Genomic DNA, 20324 nt, shown 5'->3' on the forward strand with positions numbered 1-20324 from the left:
TATGTTTGCTTTCTCTAACCCTCTGGGCAAAGCTGCATGGGAAATAGAGTCCAGCAGTGGCTGGAACAGAAGACGCTGCTCAGCTCATGTGTCTCAATGAATGGCCCAAGTTACAGTTGAAACCTCTCGAGAAGGAGTGATTTTATGCACTCGCACATGTCTGTGCTTGGCCCAGTCTGTCCCCCAGCACTCTCCAGCGGTGGGAACCCCCAGTTGCCCCCCAAATCTCAGAGGCTCTGGGAGCTTGGACTGGCATTAGGGAGAGTCCCCAGAAGCGAGGAAGGGTCCCGCATGGCCCCAGAATGGGAAGGTTTAGAGCTTGATTGGATCCCACTTGCTCTGTAATTTACAGAGAATTTTAAATTGGCAACTGTTCTGCACAGTGTGGGCTTCCCTGGTGACTCAGCGGTAAAGAATCCACCTGCAATACAAGAGATGAGGGTTTGATCCCTGGGTCAGGAAGATCCTTTGGAGAAGGAAATGGCAAATCACTCCAGCATTGTTGCCTGAAAACTCCCGTGAACAGAGAAACCTGGTGGGCTACGGTCCATGCAGTGGAAAAAGAGTCAGACACAACTGAGCAACTAAACCTCCACCACCTACACAGTGTAGTGGTCTCTTGGGAAGGATGACGGGCTTAGAAGCCCCTCTCTGGGCTACGTATTCAGAGAAATGTCTTGTCTTTGGCCTTCCTAGAGCCTCTGGAGCCTCCGAGAGCCCTGATCTCCTGTGCCTCCCATGGCCCCTAGGGGTTTGGGAAGAGTACCCCAGAGAATCCAGCCACTCCTGGATCCCCAAGTCCAAGTAGACCCCTGGGAAGGCCTGGGTGGTCCCTGGGGTGGGAAGGGCAGGAATACTCCTCCTAACTACGTGTGCCTCCCAGATGGAGAGACGGATTTCCACAAGCAAGACCAGGAGGCCAGACTCGTTTCTCAAGGACAAGATGAGAAAGACAAGTCTTCCTCCTCTTCATCCTCCTCCTCCTCCTCATCCTCCTCGTCCTCCTCGTCCTCTTCCTCAGGTAAAGCAATGACTTAATTAAATACATATATAGTAAAATATTGAAGACAAGCATTTACATGGAAAAAACAATCTCCTGTCATCTCCCACCTTGGTATTGCAGTTCCGGTTTTCCACATTCCCTTCCTGAGCCTGCCTCTCTGTACACATAGCTTGTACAGGTATAACTCCCACATAGACAGTTTTGTCTTCAATTTACAATTGGTTCACTATCTTACCCTAAGCATTTTCCCGTGTTATTCCATAATATCTTAGCAACTATTTTTCATGTTGCCCATATAACCCCTCAAGTGACTGCATCTCATGTCAAGGAACATTTTAGTTTCCTAGGAGCACTTTGGAGCCAGAGGCAGTGCATGTGTGTGTTCCAGCAGCCTGCTTGGGTTCACACCCTTTCTTTACCACTAACAGCTTTGTGTCCTTGGGTAAATTGCTTAACCCTGTGTGCCCTGGGGTCCTCATCCATCAGATGGAGACCATAACAAAAGTTATTATGTCATAGTATTTATTGTTGTTATTGTTTAGTCGCTCAGTTGTGTCCGACTCTTTTGCAACTCCATGGACTGTAGCCCGCCAGGCTCCTCTGTCCATGGGATTCTCCAGGCAAGAATACTGGAGTGGGTTACCATTCCCTTCTCCAGGGGATCTTCCTGACACAGGAATCGAATCCACATCTTCTGCATTGCAGGCAGATTCTTTAACACTGAGCCACCAGGGAAGCCCATCAACTCATCAGGAAGGGTCTATTTTTATTCCCATTTTACAGGTGAGGAAACTGAAGCCAGTGAGGTTAGCTGTTGAAGAACTTCCAGAGGCAGGGGGGCTCCAGCAGGGGATTCTGTCCCTGTTTCTCCTCCCTACCTGGGCAGGGACCTTCTGTCTTCTGATTCTGATTGACCCTCCAAGGATGCTGCTTCCCTGCAAACGTTCTCCCCAAAGTGCAGCCAGAAGTCCCTTCTTTCCGGTCTCCAGAGTACACATGGGACTGGTCATATCAATAGTTAGCAAAACTGAGCACTAAGAGAAAGCATCAGGAAGACAAACACAGAGTCCTGGAACCATCGAGACAGACTGACATTCAGGATCCTGGTCTCTGATCCCACCCTGGTGGCCTGCTGCTCTGTCTCAGACCCTGAGCATTCTTCAGACGGAGACAGACCATTAGTCTTCAGGGCCCGAAGCCTGAGTGTCTCCCAGCTGCCCCCAGGCCCCCTCCACCCAAAGGACTCGAACTCAGAGTCTGGCATCCAGCATCACTCTCCCTACATATCTATTTGGTCTTAATGCAGCCTATTATTGTTTAATTAAAACTTTTTTTATTGGAAAAGATTATACATGGGCACATTATAGAAAATGTGAAATATATAAAGAAGTAGAAAGAAGAAAGAAAAACATCCTTTGTTCTGTTAGATAACCACTAAACACATATTAATGTATCTCCTTACATTTATTCAATATATATTAAATTGTATATGTATATATATTTTTTGTCCATGTTGCATGGCTCGTGGGATCTTAAGTTCCTGACTAGGGATCACACCCAGGCCCTCTGCAGTGAAAGATTGGAGTCCTAACCACTGGACTGCCAGGGAATTCCCATCAATATATATCTATTGAACATCAACCATGTGCCAGGCTCTGTGATGGTTACTGAGGGGACCAGCAACTAACTGTGATTTTTTTTCTGCCCAAGTTAATTTTTTAAACAATTGAATTAGCACATAGAAAAATTATCCTTATTTTAGACAGCATACAATTCTATAATACTTTTTATTAAAAATTATGCACAGGGAACTAATGGCAACCCACTCCAGTATTCTTGCCTGGAGAAGCCCATGGAGAGAGGAGCCTAGTAGGCTACAGTCCACGGGGTCGCAGAGAGTCTGACACGACTGAGTGACTTCACTTTCACAGGGAACTATATTCAATATCCTGTAATAAATCATAATGGAAAAGAAAAAACAATCCTTGAACAAATTTTAAAGATTATATATTATGAATATATCATGGAGAAAGCTAAAATAATTTTTGTTTGCATATTAACAGAGGTCGTCCCTGTTGAATAGAATTTGGAGTAATTTTTGTTTTCTTATTTTCTGTATTCTTTGATATTTTGCAAAATGTGATGAAAAACCCTTTTGGGGGCATTGGTTAATGTTTATAAAATACAGAAAAGAAGAAAATAGAAGCCTCTCAAAATCTTATCTCCTGAGATAAATACTATTGTTGTTATCTTATTAAAAATATTTATTTATATTTATTTAGCTGCACCAAGTCTTAGTTATCGTGGCATGTGGGATCTAGTTCCTTGACCAGGGATCAAACCTAGGCTCCCTGAACTGACAGGGCAGAGTCTTAGTCACTGGACCACCAGGGAGGTTCCTCCATTGTTATCTTGATGTACTTCCTGTTCCTAATTGAGATCACATATGCACTGATTTGTAAGCATAGTTAACTTGCTTTCCTAGAATGTAAAATTTTATCCATGATAGACCAGAAGTTTCCCAAACACTGTGTGTGTGCTTAGTTGCTCAGTCATGTCCGACTCTTGCAACCCCATAGACTGTAACCTGCCAGACTCCTCTGTCCATGGGATTGTCCAGGCAAGAAGACTGGAGTGGGTTGCCATTCCCTTCTCCAGGGGATCTTCCCGACCCAGGAATCGAACCAGGGTCTCCTGCATTGCAGGCAGACTCTACCCTCTGAGCTATAAGGGAAGCCCCACCCCAAGCACAGTGAGGGACATTAGGACTCCTGGGGCTCTGTTAATCATCCTAAGGAAGAGGGAGTCCTCTGGACCCAAAGCCAGAAACTCCTAGGCCTGAATCCCTGGGATGCTGACTGATCCAAGAGTGCAGATGACTCGGTCATTCTTCAAGGCTTGATCAAGTTCCTGCACCAGGCTGGGCAACCTTAGGACAGTGATGCCCGGGCCTTGTCCTTCAAGAGCTCAAGGTGGTTGGAGAGATGAATAGCACTGTGGACCCTCCTGCCCACTGTGTCAAGCACGGACAGCTGACGCTATAGAAACCCCAGAGGAGGGACTTCCCTGGTGGTCCAGTGCTTAAGACTCTTCACTTCCAATGCAGGGATGTAGGGAGCATGGGTTTGATCCCTGGTTGAGGAACTAAGATCCCACCTGCTGAGGAGGGTGGGCAAGATGCACATGTGCTGGGACAACTAGAAAAGGCCCTCTATAGGAGGTGTTACACCAGCTTAACTTCAGCATAAGGGAGCAAGGGGAAGGGCATTCCAGGTGGGAGACCAAGCACAAGCAAAGGTGGAGTTGATGTGACATTGGTGGCCTCACAAATGACGTAGCTCCTGCACTGGGCAGGAGGGAGAGCACCCCGTAACAGTACCTCGTGGGCCTTGTCTTATCATCATGAAAGTCATAATAGAAATAGTCAGTGATTTGTTCAAGGTCTCACAGAAAGTTTGTGACAGTTCCTGTCCCCCAGTCCTCAAAACAGACTTCTTTCCCCCAGACCACATTGCTCACATACACTAAATTCCAAGAACCAACACCAGGATGAAGTATTCCCGGCTCAGTCCAGGCTGAGGTTCTCCTACAACGTGTGTTTGTTCCCTGCAGAGAACAGTGATGAGGACCAGCACCCCCGAGTAACCAGAAAACGTCGGCACAGCCAGGGGGTTGGACTCCCCCGCAGGGGCGGCTCACCCGGTAGGCAGTAGGCCTTACCATTTCTCCTTTGTCCACTGAGTGGAACTGAGTGTGTCTGTGTGAAGATATTCCTTGCAGCATTGTTTATAGTACGGCAGTCACAAAAACAACCTAATGTCCAACAGCAGCAGCATAGGTCAGCTATGCTCCACCCTGTCCTGGTCAGAGCCTGGTCTTCATCCATCTCTAAAGCGAAAAAGAGAAATTCAAATCATAGGGTTGGTTTGATCTCCTATCAGTTCAGTTCAGTCGCTCAGTCGTGTCTGACTCTTTCTGACCCCATGGACTGCAGCACGCCAGGCCTCCCTGTCTATCATCAACTCTTGGAGCTTGCTCAAACTCATGTCCGTTGAGTTGTGATGCCATCCAACCGTCTCATCCTCTGTCGTCCCCTTTTCCTCCTGCTTCCAATCTTTCCCAGCCTCAGGGTCTTTTCAAATGAATCAGTTTTTTGCATCAGGTGGCCAAAGTGTTGGCGTTTCAGCTTCAACATCAGTCCTTCCAAAGAATATTCAGGACTGATTCCCTTTAGGATTGACTGGTTTGATCTCCTTGCTGTCTAAGGGACTCTCAAGAGTCTTCTTCAACACCACAGTTCAAAACCATCAATTATTTGGCACTCAGCCTTCCTTATGGTCCAGCTCTCATATACGTACATGACTACTGGAAAACCGTGGCTTTGACTAGATGGACCTTTGTTGGCAAAGTCATGTCTCTGCTTTTTAATATGCTGTCTAGGTTGGTCATAGCTTTTCTTCCAAGGAGCAAGCGTCTTTTAATTTCATGGCTACAGTCACCATCTACAGTGATTTTGGAGCCCCCAGGAATAAAGTCTGTCACTGTTTCTATTGTTTCCCCATCTATTTGCCATGAAGTGATGGGACCAGATGCCATGATCTTAGTGTTTTGAAAGTTGAGTTTTAAGCCAGCTTTTTCACGCTCCTCTTTCACTTTCATCAAGAGGCTCTTCAGTTCCTCTTTGCTTTCTACCATAAGGGTGGTGCCATCTGCGTATCTAAGGTTATTGATATTTTCCCTAGCAGTCTTGTTTCCAGCTTGTGCTTCATCCAACTCTGCATTTTGCATGATGTACTCTGCATATAAGTTAAATAAGCAGGATGACAATATGCAGCCTTGATGTACTCCTTTCCCAATTTGGAACCAGTCTGTTGTTCCATGTCCAGTTCTTCTGACCTGCATACAGATTTCTCAGGAGGCAGGTAAGGTGATCTGGCATTCCCATCTCTAAGAATTTTTCACAGTTTGTTGTGATCCACACAGTCAAAGGCTTTGGCATAGTGAATAAAGCAGAAATAGATGTTTTTCTGGAACACTCTTGCTTTTTCTGTGATCTGATGGATGTTGGCAACTTGATCTCTGGTTCCTTTGCCTTTTCTAAATCCAACTTGAACATCTGGAAGTTCTCAGTTCATGTACTGTTGAAGCCTTGCTTGGAGAATTTTGAGCATTACTTTACTAGCGTGTGAGATGAATGCAATTGTGCGGTAGTTTGGACATTCTTTGGCATTGCCTTTCTTTGGGATTGGAATGAAAACTGACCTTTTCCAGTCCTGTGGCCACTGCTGAGTTTTCCAAATTTGCTGACATATTGAGTGCAGCACTTTAACAGCATCAACTTTTAGGACTTGAAATAGCTCAACTGGAATTCCATCACCTCCACTAGCTTTGTTTGTAGTGATGCTTCCTAAGGCCCACTTGACTTCAGACTCCAGGATGTCTGGCCCTAGGTGAGTGATCACACCATCGTGGTTATCTGGGTCATTAAGATCTTTTTTTGTATAGTTCTTCTGTGTATTCTTGCTACCTATTCTTAATATCTTCTGCTTCGGTTAGGTCCATACCATTTCTGTCCTTTATTGTGCCCATCTTTGCATGAAATGTTCCCTTGGTATCTAATTTTTCTTGAAGAGATCTCTAGTCTTTTTCATTCTAGTGTTTTCCTCTATTTCTTTGCATTGATCACTGAGGAAGGCTTTCTTACATCTCTTTGCTATTCTTTGGAACTCTGCATTCAGATGGTTATATCTTTCCTTTTCTCCTTTGCCTTTAGCTTCTCTTCTTTTCTCAGCTATTTGTAAAGCCTCCTCAGACAGCCATTTTGCCTTTTTGCATTTCTGTTTCTTGGGGATGGTCTTGATCACTGCCTTCTGTACAATGTGACAAACCTCCGTCCATAGTCCTTCAGGCACTGTATCAGCTCTAATCCTTTGAACCTGTTTGTCACTTCCACTGTATAACTGTAGGAGATTTGATTTAGGTAATACCTCAATGGCCTAGTGGTTTTCCCTACTTTCTTCTATTTAAGTCTGAATTTGGCAATAAGGAGTTCATGATCTGAGCCACAGTCAGCTCCCGGTTTTTGCTGTTTTTGCTGACTGTATAGAGCTTCTCCATCTTCAGCTACAAAGAGTATAATCAATCTGATTTTAGTGTTGACCATCTGGTGATGTCCATGTGTAGAGTCATCTCTTGTGTGTTGTTAGAAGAGGGTGTTTTCTATGACCAGTGCGTTCTCTTGGCAAAACTCCGTTAGCCTTTGCCCTGCTTCATTTTGTACTCCAAAGCCAAACTTGCCTGTTACTCCAGGTATCTCTTGACTTCCTACTTTTGCCCCTATGATGAAAAGGACATCTTTCTTCATGTTATTCTAGAAGGTCTTGTAGGTCTTCATGGAACTGTTCAGCTTCTTCAGCGTTAGTGGTTGGGGCATAGACTTTGGATTACTGTGATATTCAATGGTTTGCCTTGGAAATGAACAAGAGATCATTCTGTCATTTTTGAGATTGCACCGAAGTAGTGCATTTCAGACTTTTTTTTTGATTATAAGGGCTACATTTCTTCTAAGGGATTCTTGCCCACAGTAGTAGATATAATGGTCATCTGAGTTAAATTCACCCATCCCAGTCCATCTTAGTTCGCTGATTCCTAGAATGTCGACTTTCACTCTTGCCATCTCCTGTTTGACCACTTCCAATTTACCTTGATTCATGGACCTAACATTCCAGGTTGCTATGCAATATTGTTCTTTACAGCATCGGACTTTACTTCCATCACCAGTCACATCCACAACTAAGTGTTATTTTTGCTTTGGCTCCATCTCTTCTTTCTGGAGTTATTTCTCTACTCTTCTCCAGTAGCATATTGGGCACCTACCAACCTGGGGAGTTCATCTTTCAGTGTCATATCTTTTTGCCTTTTCATACTGTTCATGGGGTTCTCAAGGCAAGAATACTAAAGTGGTTTGCCATTCCCTTCTCCAGTTGACCACATTTTGTTATATATTTTGTTAAAAATGACCCATACGTGATTATAAACAAGACCGGAAAGCAAAATATCAAAATGCTAATAATGGTTATCTCTGGATGGTTATGGAGAAGGCAATGGCACCCCACTCCAGTACTCTTGCCTGGAAAATCCCAGGGACGGCGGAGCCTGATGGGCTGCCGTCTATGGGGTCGCACAGAGTCGGACACGACTGAAGCGACTTAGCAGCAGCAGCAGCAGGTGGATGGTTATATTATGAATGATTTTTCTTTTCTTTTTTTTGAACTGACTTTTACTATAGATGTTTTATGATAAGATTCTTTTATTTTTATAATAAGAAAAATATAATTTTGTGTTTTTTTAAAAAAAACAACTTTAATAAATGTTAGCCTAAATTGATCATGGGAAGAAAAGAACTTGGGGGAAAGAAACTGAATTAATGCCTACTACAGATCCTGGCACACACAAGGTGTTTAATAAATGTTCCCATGACTCTGCACCTGAGGTCTGGATCCTATTTCTGGAGATAAAAATGACCAGGAAAGCAGACCTTGGCAACAGACCTGGATTTGAACCTTAGAATTGCCACTTCCTGGCTGTGTGACCTTCAGAGAATAACAGCTTTTGTGAGCCTCAGTTTCCTTATCTGTAAATTGGGGAGGGAGAGGTATTAATACCTTCTTCACGGAATTTCCAAGAGGGTCAAATGGAATATCAACTATAAATTACCTAGTTCAATGTTGGTATAAAGTAAGTGTTCAATAAATTGTGGCTGGTATTACCGACTTTGCACAAGGCCCAGGTCCTCTCAGGCCCCCAGTTCTTTCTTAGTCAGTTGAACATGGTCACCTCAGGATGTGTGAGGGGTGTCAGAGTAGCAGGAAATCTCTTGTAAGGCTGTCTTGCTTCTTGAAAACCTCCCACCTCACCCTCAACACAAGGGCTATGTTACTTTTTAAAGCTTCCAATACCAGAAGAGGGAAGCCATTCTGGGGTGCTGTTACTGGGAGGAGCTAACTAACAGATTTTTGTCTCCACCCAGGTGCTGAGCATGGGGAGCCTGACGTTTCGAAGGATGAGCTTCAACTCTATGAAGGTAATTGTTTGTCCAGTGGCTTTGGGCGAAACAGAATAAAGCAAAGGGCATGAAGGCTTAGGGATTTGTTGGGAGGAAACAAGGTGATGAGGGTGTTTCATGAGCTGAAAGTCGTTGGCGGATATATGAGATGTGACTAGGTGAGTGGTTACAACGTGAGCAGATGGAGGTGGGGACAGGCGTTTTCTACCACAGTCAGACCATGCCAGAGTATATTCTGATCTATTGCCTCGACTTTCAGGGTGGCTGTGACCAGTTCCTGCAAGATAGAGCTTGATCAGTACCCTCTCTCTTGGAATACTGGGTTGTTTAAGCATGCATGGGAAAATTAAGGACCTGATCTCTACAACACTTACATTATAGAGTAATTGTCTCTAAGCATCGTCACTTTTACAGCAAGCAGATGTAAATATTATGCCACTTTGCTTGGTAGCACTGTGATGAGATGGAGGAATTTGTAGGAATGAACTAGTTTACCAGAAAGCCTCACAAATGCACACTGCCAGTTAAGAAAGTCTGTTTTAACTTTGTTTAATCCAGCAGTTCCATAATCTGCTTGGTCTCCTAACTCTTGATAATAACCCGAGGAATACAGCAGGAAACAAAGACGTTCAAAGAAATGTAAATGAGATGTCTTAGTGTTCTGCATCAAGCTATTACCAGTGGCTGCCACTGGGTGGCAGCATTGTACTTAATTGTCATACTGTCTTCTTTGAGTTTTCTGCTTTTCTTTCTTTTTAACAAAAACAGGCGTTATCTGATTTAGAAAAAAAATGTTTCTAATTGCTCAGGTCGTGCAAGAAAGTTTTCACTGGATGTAAAATGAGAAACTGTTTTATATATATATACATATATTTTAAATGTTTTTTTCTCTTCAAAAAGTAAGTCATATTCACTGTCGAAACATAAATATCATCATGTATTTGTGAATTAATTCCTCCAAGTAATGAATTGCCCCCAAGACATTGGAGGCATTTGGTAATTACACTATGGGAGTCTCATTTCATGCTGTTCTTGGTTGCTTTCCGTCCCCTCGGTGGTGGCCTCTCTTTGATGACTTGCAGACAGTGGCTCCTGTTTGCACATCAGCCCTGAAGACAGTTCGGCGTCCTGAATGTTTGTTGCCATGAGTTGAGTGCCCCCTCCCGGTGTTTGTGTCCTGGGGCTGACCTGGAGGAGGGAAGTGTACAGAGTTGGGGCTCCTGCCTGCCCTGAGGGGAAGAAGATGACAGGCTAGGAGAGAAGTCATTGGGGACAGGAGAGGCCCCAAGAACCAGAGGGTGATGAGGTGGAGGGCCGCCCAGGCCAGATTAAAGAGAAGGCTGCAGCTCAGCGCAGGGACAGGGCTCGACTCATCCTGAGCAGCCCGACAAGGAGCTTGATACTGCGGTCGGGGCCAAGGCCCCCAGCGTACAACCCAGCTTGTCTTGTAAACCTCTGGGCCTGATGGGGCTGGGGGTGCTGGCCTAACTGTCCTCACCTGCGTCAGGAGAGCAATGAACAGGCACAGATTGCAAACTGATGGCTGTGTGTGCAGATGTGCTTTATCTGGATCCCAGCATGTCTTTATTATTATCCTTAATGGTGCATCCGTACTCAATTGTGGCAGACTCTTTGTGGCCCCGTGGACTGTAGCCTGCCATGCTCCTCTCTCTATGGGACTTTCCAGGAAGGAATACTGGAGTGGGTTGCCATGCCCTCCTGGGGATCTTCCTGACCCAGGGATGGAACCCACGTCTCCTGCATCTCGTGCATTGTCAGGCAGATTCTTTACCACTGAGCCACCTGGCAACCCCCGTTATTCTTAATATATTTCATCAATTCAATTCTGCAACTAATAGTTTTTCACATCTGGACATCTGTGAAATCGGGGTGCATCTTAAAATCACTGGCAACCCACAGTTATTATTGGCTATAGTTTTCCTTCCATAAAATGACATCATTCTCACAAACCATGATATCTTTGATTGGATGGAATGTGAGTTGCCAACTTTTTTATAGTCAAGAAGTTTATGTAAAAACCTGAATTTCTAGCCTCTCTAGACCTGTAATATGGGGCAGGCGTTACTGTGGCAGCTTTCAGGGACTGCTGCGTGGCACCTGTCCCTTTAGATGGAAAAAGAGCCCTCCAGTTTGCTCCAGTGCCCCCTGTAGATCAGTGGAAAGCCTCTGGGTGAGAGAGTTCCACCTTCCCTGGAGTGTAACTTCTTACCACCCAGAGCATACAAGTACACAATCACTGATTTCTGTTCTGTGCAGGTGCTCCCAGGGAGGTGGTGCCTTCAGGAGAGTCAGGTGAGTGTCTGTTAGGGGCGGGGGAACATCGGTGCTGGTGTTGATGAGGTCTGGGCATCATCTTTCCCCTGAGACAGCCAGCTGCTGTCAGACATATGACTGCGAAAGATGGGACCCCATATCCACTCTGGGCAGCACCTGGGCTCAGCAGGCTGGCAGGGCTGGCTGTGGTATGAGGGGGGCCAGAGGAGGTGAGAAAGGGGGTCCAGGCAAGAGCAAAGGGATTACTGATAATAGTCTATAGATAGAAAGATCCCCTAGGGACTGGAGAATCTGACAGGGGCATTTTCAGAGGTCACCTGTGGCATCTGTTAAGGACCCAAGCTGGCCTGGACACTAATGTTGAGTTTCTAATTTCCAGGACTCCGAAGGAGAGGCTCTACCCCCGCAAGTGGTAAATATGCAGGTAGCGGTAGGTGCCTGGATTCCAAGGCCTGGGACAGACTACAGACAGCCTGGGAGGTGGGAGTGGGAGTCGGTTCCAGCAGCGATGCCATCACCACCCAGGTTGTCATGTGATCCAGAAAAGGGGCCTCCGGGCTCAGGGGACGTGGAGCAGAACAGACTCAGGCCTATGGAGGAGGAGGGGGTCAGTGGGGGTGCAAGGACAGTCACCCCACCTTCCAGCTTTCCCCTGACCACCCTGAAGTGAGTGCCCTCTGACCCAGGAACTAGAACCCGGGAGAGCCCTTCTCAGTGAGGCCTCCTCAGAGAGGATCCCTGAGTTGTTCCACATTAGAGTTAAACACTCATCTCTCTTGTTCCCAGGAGAAATGGAGGCCTCTCAGCTAAGAAGACTGAATATAAAGAAGGACGGTAAGGAGATTGAGGTTCTAGGGCTGCCGCCGCTGTCTGATTCCAATTTCTCTGGGGAGGAAGTCAGCTGGTGGCCTGGAACAAAAGTAATCACAGCCCACCTCTGCCACCAGCCTTGCAGTTCACAAACTCCTCAGCTTGGAATCACCTTGAGAGGGTAGTCCAGTGATGCCCATTTTGCAGATATGAAGACTGAGGCTCAGGGTCAGGAAGTGGTCTTATAGCTAGTGAGGGGCACGACTTGAGCTTGGACCCTGGTCGTGTGCTCTTTCTGTTGTACACGGAGTCACCAGGATGAGAACTGCCCTCCAGGCCTTACGGCCATGATGGAGAGCAGTGACTGGGTGGGCTGGACTCTGGGGAAGAAGTTGTGAGAACCAGTGGGACCTTCTCAGCTATAGGCCTGCATTCGTGGGGGTCTCAAAGAGAAGGGTGAGGGTAGGAAGGGATACCATGGTTTTATTTTATTTTCGGCCATGCTGGCAGCACAAGGGCTCTTATTTCCCCAACCAGGGATCAAACCCAAGCTCCCTGCAGTGGAAGACCGGAGTCTTAACCACTGGGCTGCCAGGGAAGACCCTGGAACAGTGAATAAAGCTCCCTTTGAGCAGAAATAAGAATACTTTCAGATAATTAAAAGAAAAGAGAAAGAGGTAAACTGTAACCCCACCTCTGCCTTCACAGATGAGTTTTTCCATTTCATCCTCCTCTGCTTTGCCATTGGGGCCTTGCTGGTGTGTTATTACTATTACACAGGTGAGTGGGGTGTGCGGCATGGGAATAGGGGGCGGGGGTCTGGATCTGCAGGCTGATCATTCTCTCCTTTGCTGCCCCTGCAGACTGGTTCATGTCCCTTGGGGTCGGCCTGCTCACCTTTGCCTCCCTGGAGACTGTTGGCATCTACTTTGGCCTGGGTAAGGCCCCACCGCAAGCAGAGTCTGGTGTGGGGGCAGTGGATGGGCTGGCCCCAGAGGCTCACCAAGGGCCGGAAAGCCACGACCTAAATATTTTGTAAAGATTTCTTTATGCTCGTGTTTGCTTCCTGACCGCTCTCAAGGTCAATGAGAGGTCATTGGCACAACCCCATGGAAAAAAATGGGCAGCTCCATAAAAATACAACAGAAACAGTTTAAAGTGGCAAACAAACAGAATTAGCCAGATACTGAAAACAAGGCAGTTAATGGAGTGGGGTGCTGAATTCGCCTAGTTTCCTGGCATTGTTACTGTGTTCATGGTTGTTTTCAATAATAATAACTCAGGCCTATTATCTAAGCTTAACCTGCTGCCTGAAATTCCATCAGAGCTTTGTTTGTATGGGTGAGGCCTTTGTCTAAGAGTGGGCAGGGGGAGGTCTGCCCTTGGGGTCCCTCTAAAGGGGCACAGAGCTCCATCGCCTTTCTCTCTGTTTCTGGCAGTGTACCGAATACACAGCGTCCTGCACGGCTTCATCCCCTTCTTCCAGAAGTTTCGGCTGATAGGTAACTTTAACATTCTCCCTCTGTTCACTTTGTCTCTCCCCACCAGGGTCTTCTGTTGCAAATGAGCCTTAGCATATAGGAAAGAGACAGAGCCTGGAGCTGAGGGCCTGGGTTCAAGGCCTGTTGTTGTTCAGTCGCTCAGTCTCACGACCCCATGGACTGCAGCACGCCAGGCTTCCCTGTCCCTCACCACCTCCCTGAATTTGCCCAAGTTCATGTCCATGTGCAAGTCCTACCTCCTCCAGTCTCCTATTTCTGGGGAGCCTCTTTTAGCCTCAGTTTCCTCAGCTGGAAAAATGGGTGTCATAATACCTAGCACAAAGGTATTGTGAAAATCAAGTGAGGAATGGATGCAAAAGTCCTTAGGTGTGAGCCACTGTGGAAAAGCAGAGGGGACCAGGGTATTCCTCATTCGCTGAGAGAACTTTGAGCCTCTCCAAGCAGTATCTTCTCTGTGATTTTATTTGCTTAATAGCAACTCAGGTTGGGAGTGGGTTTTAGTTCTCCTACACTTGACCGGCGAGGAAACTGAGGCTCAGAGAGGTAGAGTGACTAGGCCAGAATCACACAGCTAGAGTGGCTGGACAGGGCTAGAGGAGATCCTCTTTCTTGACCAGCAGCTCTGTGCCTACCATTACATCGCAAAACTGATGGGCCAGGGGCTGTGTGTCTCTAGGTCAGAGACTTCCATCTCCTTTAATCCATCTGATGCTAAAGGGGAAATGAGCTGTAATGGCTGTGGGTCATGACTGCCTTATGTCATCTGTTAGGGGCATTTGCGCCTCTGGGGTAATGGTGGGGAGGAGGCCTGGCTGCCTTCGGAATCCCATGCCATCCTGTGGGCTTTGCCTTCCAGGCATCAGGAAGACTGACTGAGGCCAGTGCCTGGTGGGCAGCCAGGCCCTGGTGTGACCACCACTGCATCCTCTCCACCCATGAGGACAGAGCGGCATTCTGGGAGACACACGGGTGGGCCACACTAGAGCAATAAAGAAAGCGCTTTGCCTTCCATGTGGTGTGAATGTTGGCACCAGCTGGGCTGAGGTGTCCCTCGGGCAGTGTCAGCATGAAACCCAGATGCCAGGATGATGGCAGGAGCGGGGAGGGTGCGGGTCTGTGCCCTACACGGGGGCCTGGATCAGCAGGGGGGTTCTGGGATATCACTCCTGTCTGGAGACAGTAGGAGCCCCTGGGCACTGCAAGCTGTCATCTGTCTGGGCTTGTGATTTCTTTCAAGTCCCCAGGCCATCCTGGCCCACCACTCTGAGGCCGGGGAGCACCACATTGGGCCCCTGGGATAAACCTGATACAGGTGAGGTGTTGGGGGACTAAAGCCACAGCATCAGGCGTCTTCCCTCGGCTCATCCAGGGTCAGCCCTGCTACCCTTGGACTCCATCAAGATTCAAATAAACTCTCTCTTCCCTAGACTACAAAGAGTCAGCTAAGTATTCCTTTAGGTTTCTTGAGTGTGAGAATACATTCGGGGTCTTCTCTGACCCCATTGAGTCAGAGGGTTACTTTCCCACTGGGCAAACTATAAAAGGGAATAAATGCAAAAAGACTGTCATTTTAGGTCCAAGACTTCAGTTGCACAGGTTTGGAATAGGAGACAGGGTTTTGCAAATATTCTTGTGAAAAAAGATCTAGAGCTGTTAGGCATTCTTAGCTCAGTAAATACCAAAGAAGTGAGATAAGAGCACAAAAAATCCATGGTAAACTTGGGTTTCATTAACCGAGGTATAGAGTCTAGATTGAAGGAGGTGAGAGTATGTTCTCTTGTGCCCAGTCAGGCCACACCGATAGAATGTGTTCTAGATTCACCTGTCAAGAGTGACAGTGACAAACTAGAGAAGACACAGAAGAAGAAACCACAGTGTGAACCGAGGACTCTTCAACTTGCAGAAGAGAAAAATGGGGACCTTCTCGGAGCCCGTAGACTCTGAAGGACACTTTCTCAAGCGCCTCCGCAGGTCCCGGTCCGCTGTGTTGGTTGAATTTTCACAACAGCCTTGAGATATGTACGTCCCCCTCATTCTGCAGATGGAGAAACGGAGACTCAAGGACATGGAATAACTTGTCAGGTTCCCACAGCAAGTCTGGGGCAGGGTGTGAGTGGGCCCCAGGCCTGTGTTCTGCTGCCAGGCTGCCCTACAGAGCTCGGTAGGCCAGTGCCCACGGTGGGCAGAGCATCCCTGAGGCAGCTGCAGTTTTTCCCAGTATTTCTCAGCTTTGGGATTTCTCAGAGTTACAGAATATTTTTATCAAGTGAGAAAAGGAGGGCTACCAACTCCTTACTTTTCCCATTAAATAAAAATAACAAAAAAACAGGGCTTCCCTGAAGGCTCAGTGGTAAAGAGTCTGCCTGTCAGTCAGTGCAGGAGACACAGTTCGGTCCCTGATCCCGGAAGATCCCATTTGCCTCGGAGCAGCTCAGCCTGTGTGCCTCAAACCATCGAGCCTGCACCCTAGAGGCTCTGCTCCGCAACAAGAGAAGCCCCGTCAGTGAGACGCCCCTGTACCGCAGCTAGAGAGGAGCCCCTGCTCACAGCGACTAGAGAAAAGCCTGAGCAGCAACGAAGACCCAGCACAATCAATAAATAGATAAAATTATTTTTAAAAAATAACAAAAAAATCAACTGTCAGCATTGGTTTATAATAGAAAGGATAGTAGTCCCAAATCAAAAAAGCAGGGACATTATCATCAGAAACAAAATGGGCATTAAAATGAAAAAAAAAGAAAGTTTTATGAATATCTTACTGGTTATCCTTTGCCCTCCAATCACTGTGGTCTGGTGAAAACTTAAAACCGTGAGACTAGAGAATTGCTCAGGACTTTTACGTTTTCTCGTTTCTGGGATTTTCCAACTCAACTCTTACACTTCAAAGGATGAAAGCCTTGCTGCCTCCCAGAGCACCTGGTACTGCAAGAATTTTCCTGCTCTGTTCTAAGAGGCCTCTGTCAGTGAAGCTTAAGGCCTTATTTCAGGAGAATAAAGTGACCCACGAGTAGGGAATGTTCCTGATAGTCACGGCTATGTTCTCTCAACACTCAGCTCTCAGCTCAGCCCTGACAGCGTCACCTGGGGCCCAGCCCTCCAGCCATGTTCCTTCTTTCCAAGTTTGTTCTGGCTGTTCTGGGTGTCTTGCATTTCCACACAAGCTTTAGGATCAACTTGTCAATTTCTGCCGAGAAGCCGAGAAGCCGGTGGGAACTCTGCTGGGATCACTTTGCACCTGCAAATCAGTTTGAAGAGGATTATGCTTCTTTTTTGTGGTGAGAGGGGGGTGGGCTTCTCAAATGGCGCTAGTGGTAAAGAACCTACCTGCCAATGCAGGAGACCTGTATTCTTGCCTAGAGTTTCATGGACAGGGGAACCTGGAGGGTTACAGTGCCTAGTGTCTCAGAGTCGGACACGACTGAAGTGTCTTAGCACCCTTGCTTCCTTTTAGTGATGTGTTACTTTTTTAAAAAAAACATTTCCTTAGAAAAAAAGTCTCCCTGAATCCCAGAACTAAAATGAACCACAGATGGTATTTTGGTGTGTTTCCTGTGAGTCTTTTTACTGCATGAGTTCATTTGTTTTGATTTCAGGCCTTTTTTTCTCGCATACATAATAAGCATTTTTCCGTTACTACATACTCTCCATAAGCATCATTTCCAGCCACTGGGCATTTCATACTTTACAGAATAATCTCTCTATGTTTAGATGATAGTATCAGCAGCTAGCATTTGCTCAGTACTTGTTACTTTTCATTTCATCCTTATCATTCTGACGTCATTTCATCCTCGTCATAATTCTGAGAGGTAGCCCCTGTCCATGATCCCCGTTGTACAGATGGGAAAACTAAGACATGGAAAGTTGGCTTCTGAGGTTTAGATTTCAATCCCTTGTGTATAACTCACTTTCCTCAAAAGGGAGCCTGGAGTGCGCCGATAAGACATTTATCAAATAGACAAACAGAAGGCAAGGTTTCACAACAGAAACATGAGCCTCCTGACTGGCGGGCAGGGTGGTTTAGCCTTCCTTGTCCCGACCTCAGCTTCCTCATCTGTACAATGGGGATCACAGTAGCAGCCACGTCACAGTGTGCGGCGAGGGTCACATGAGATCACCACGTTTCTGACATAGATTAAAGGTACTTGATTCGGGCAGGGGGGCACATCAGAGCCCTCAGGGGCAGGCAGAGTCAGCCCGGTGGAGAAAAACGGGGCGCATAGGGATGTCCCTGGTGGTCGAGTGACTTAGACTCCACGCTCCCAGGGCAGGGGCCCCAGGTTCCCACAAGCCGCAACTAAGAGTTCACGTGCTGCAATTAAAAGATCCTACATGATGCAACTAAGACTCCACACAGCCAAATAAATACTTAAAAAAATAAAAATGAAAGAAAAACGGGGAGCATGGGAGAGAGGGGCCAAGGGAGCTGACCAAAGGGGGCAGCGACTGTCCAGTTTTGCCAGGAACACCAGCTGAGTGGGACCAGCCAGAGCCGGCCAGGAAAACAGGACCACAGCCGGTGTTTAACAGAGATTGTTAACAGATACAGGAGACTGGAAAGGCACAGAGGAACCACGGAGGTCTCACAGAGCCTTACTGAGGAGGCAGCCCCAACCACCCAGGGCTGGGGGAACACAGGGAAGAGGCTGGAACCACGAAGCTTGAGGGAGAGTCCTGTGGAGCCAGGACCTTGAGCTGCCCGCAGTGGGGGGTTGCCCAACGAGACTGATTCTGGGAGTGATGTTAGACCTCTCATTTCTCAACAGGAGCAGGAAACCCAGATTTTGTTTAACGTTGGCAACTAATTTTTTTAAATGTCAAATTCTGCTATGGAAAACAATAGAGTTGTTCCTCAAAAAATTAAAAATAGAATCAACTTATGATCAAGCAAGTCTACTTCTGGATATATATGCATGAAAGAATCAAAAGTAGGGATTGAAAGAAATTTTTGCACACTCGTGCTCATAACAGCATGAGTCACAGTAACCAAAAGGTAGAAGCAACCCAAGTGTCCCATCAGCAGATGAATGGTTAAACGAAATATGGTCTGTGTACAACAATGGTGTATTATTCAGCCTTAAAAAAAGGATAAACTTCTGAGACTTCCCTGGTGAGGCCAGTGGTAAAGAGCCCACCTGGCAATGCAGGGGACACAAGTTTGGTCCCTGGTTGGAGAACAAAGATCCCATATGCAGCTAAGCCTGCATGCCACAGCTACTCAGCCTGCGAGCTCTGCAGCTAAGACCCCAGCCAAATAAATAAAGAAAATAATTTAACAAAGAAAAGAAGAATAAACTTCTGACACATGGGACAACATGGATGACCCTCAAGGATATTGTGCTCAGTGAGATAAGCCGGATACAAAAGGACAAATCTGAATGATTCTACTTATATGAAGTCTCTAGAGTAGTCAAGGGTAAAGGTAGGGGTAGGGAGGTTAAGGGGTTAGGGTTTAATAGGATAAAGTTTTAGTTTGGGAAGATGAGAAAGTTCTGGAGCTAGGTGGAGGTGACTGTTGCAAAACAATATGAATGTACTTTATGCCACTGAATGGTACACTTAAGCATAGTCAAGATGGTGCATTTTATGTTGTGTGTATTTTATCACAATTAAAAAAAGTTTTTTCCAGTCATTTGTGGTCAAAGAAATCTGGATCCTGGGACTTCCCTTGTGGCTCAGTGGTTAAGACTCCTCCTTCCAATACAGGGGGCCTGGGTACGATCTCTGGTCAGGGAACTAAGATCCCATGTGCAGCAACTGGAGAGCATTGCTTCATGCAGCAATGAAGAGCCTGTACAGTCAAACAAACAACAGTGGATCCCACCTGCAGGCCGTGGACGGTGGGGAGCTCTCCATAGCATGAGCTGGGAGACGGGAGCTGGAGGAGGTGCACACAGAATGGGAGAGAAAGCCAGAGCAAGAAGGCCACAATCATTTCTCTTCATCTTTCCAAAGTTTGGCAGCCTGACTGCTTTGTGAGGACGTGAGTTTGACCTCCTGCTGGTAACCTTGGCCTTTCTGAGCCCAGTGGTCAAGGGAGGGTCTCAGGTGGGTCAATTTGTAGGAGCCCCTTGTGCCCTGGGAGAGAAAGCCCCCACCTCCAGATTTCAGCAGAGGGTCTCTCCGCCCTGGTGCACTGCCTCCCTGGGACATGGCCCCGGGAACCCCTCACCGCTTCTCTGCCCAGCTAGGGCTCAAGGCCAGTGCCAGCGGGGCACTGGTTACACCTCAGGCCTCAGGCAGATTCCAGGAGCCCCAGTCCAACAAGCTGTCTAAAAATAGAGCCCTGAATCCTGAGTCCAGGAAGGCAGGGTTGCAACATAGGGTGGGCAAGAAGGGCTTGGAGTGGGGTGCAGGAGGGAGCTTCTATCTCTGGTTGCCTTGGACTCCGTGTGCTGGGTTTCTGCCATGACCACAGTGGAGGGAGGACATGGGTATGAGAGTATTTCAAGGTCATCCAAGCCAGTTTGCCTTGGGAGGAAAGGAGAGAAGTCCAGCTGTGCTGGGCTTGATGTCTCCTTCTCCTGACACAGCCCCGGGGAATCCTCCTGCGTCTACTCCACAGGAGCCAGGCAGGACCAGAGATGGAGGCAGGGATTCTGCTGACAGCCTGGGAACCTGGGGGACACGCTTGATGTGGGGACTGAGCTGT

General features: G+C 47.0%; 1 protein-coding gene across 3 annotated transcripts in view; it reads left to right on the forward strand.

The window, feature by feature from the left end:
• TMEM40 (transmembrane protein 40) overlaps positions 1 to 20324 on the forward strand; it is a 43933-nt gene that overhangs the window by 17990 nt on the left and 5619 nt on the right. The window contains exons 3-12 of one of the 3 annotated variants that reach the window (XM_081526380.1): positions 884 to 1021; positions 4616 to 4705; positions 9033 to 9086; positions 11346 to 11381; positions 11743 to 11775; positions 12150 to 12197; positions 12882 to 12953; positions 13037 to 13111; positions 13613 to 13675; positions 14532 to 14684. In XM_081526380.1, coding sequence (XP_081382506.1) covers positions 884 to 1021; positions 4616 to 4705; positions 9033 to 9086; positions 11346 to 11381; positions 11743 to 11775; positions 12150 to 12197; positions 12882 to 12953; positions 13037 to 13111; positions 13613 to 13675; positions 14532 to 14551 — 629 coding nt within the window. In that variant the 3' untranslated portion in view covers positions 14552 to 14684. Of the gene's footprint in view, positions 1 to 883; positions 1022 to 4615; positions 4706 to 9032; positions 9087 to 11345; positions 11382 to 11742; positions 11776 to 12149; positions 12198 to 12881; positions 12954 to 13036; positions 13112 to 13612; positions 13676 to 14531; positions 14685 to 20324 lie in introns of those variants that run through there. The other 2 variants (XM_081526378.1, XM_081526381.1) reach the window with 2 other exon arrangements.

Source organism: Giraffa tippelskirchi, chromosome 9 (genome assembly GCF_054371585.1).
Source record: "Giraffa tippelskirchi isolate mGirTip1 chromosome 9, T2T-mGirTip1v1.2.pri, whole genome shotgun sequence".
NCBI classification, from domain to species: Eukaryota; Metazoa; Chordata; class Mammalia; order Artiodactyla; family Giraffidae; genus Giraffa; species Giraffa tippelskirchi.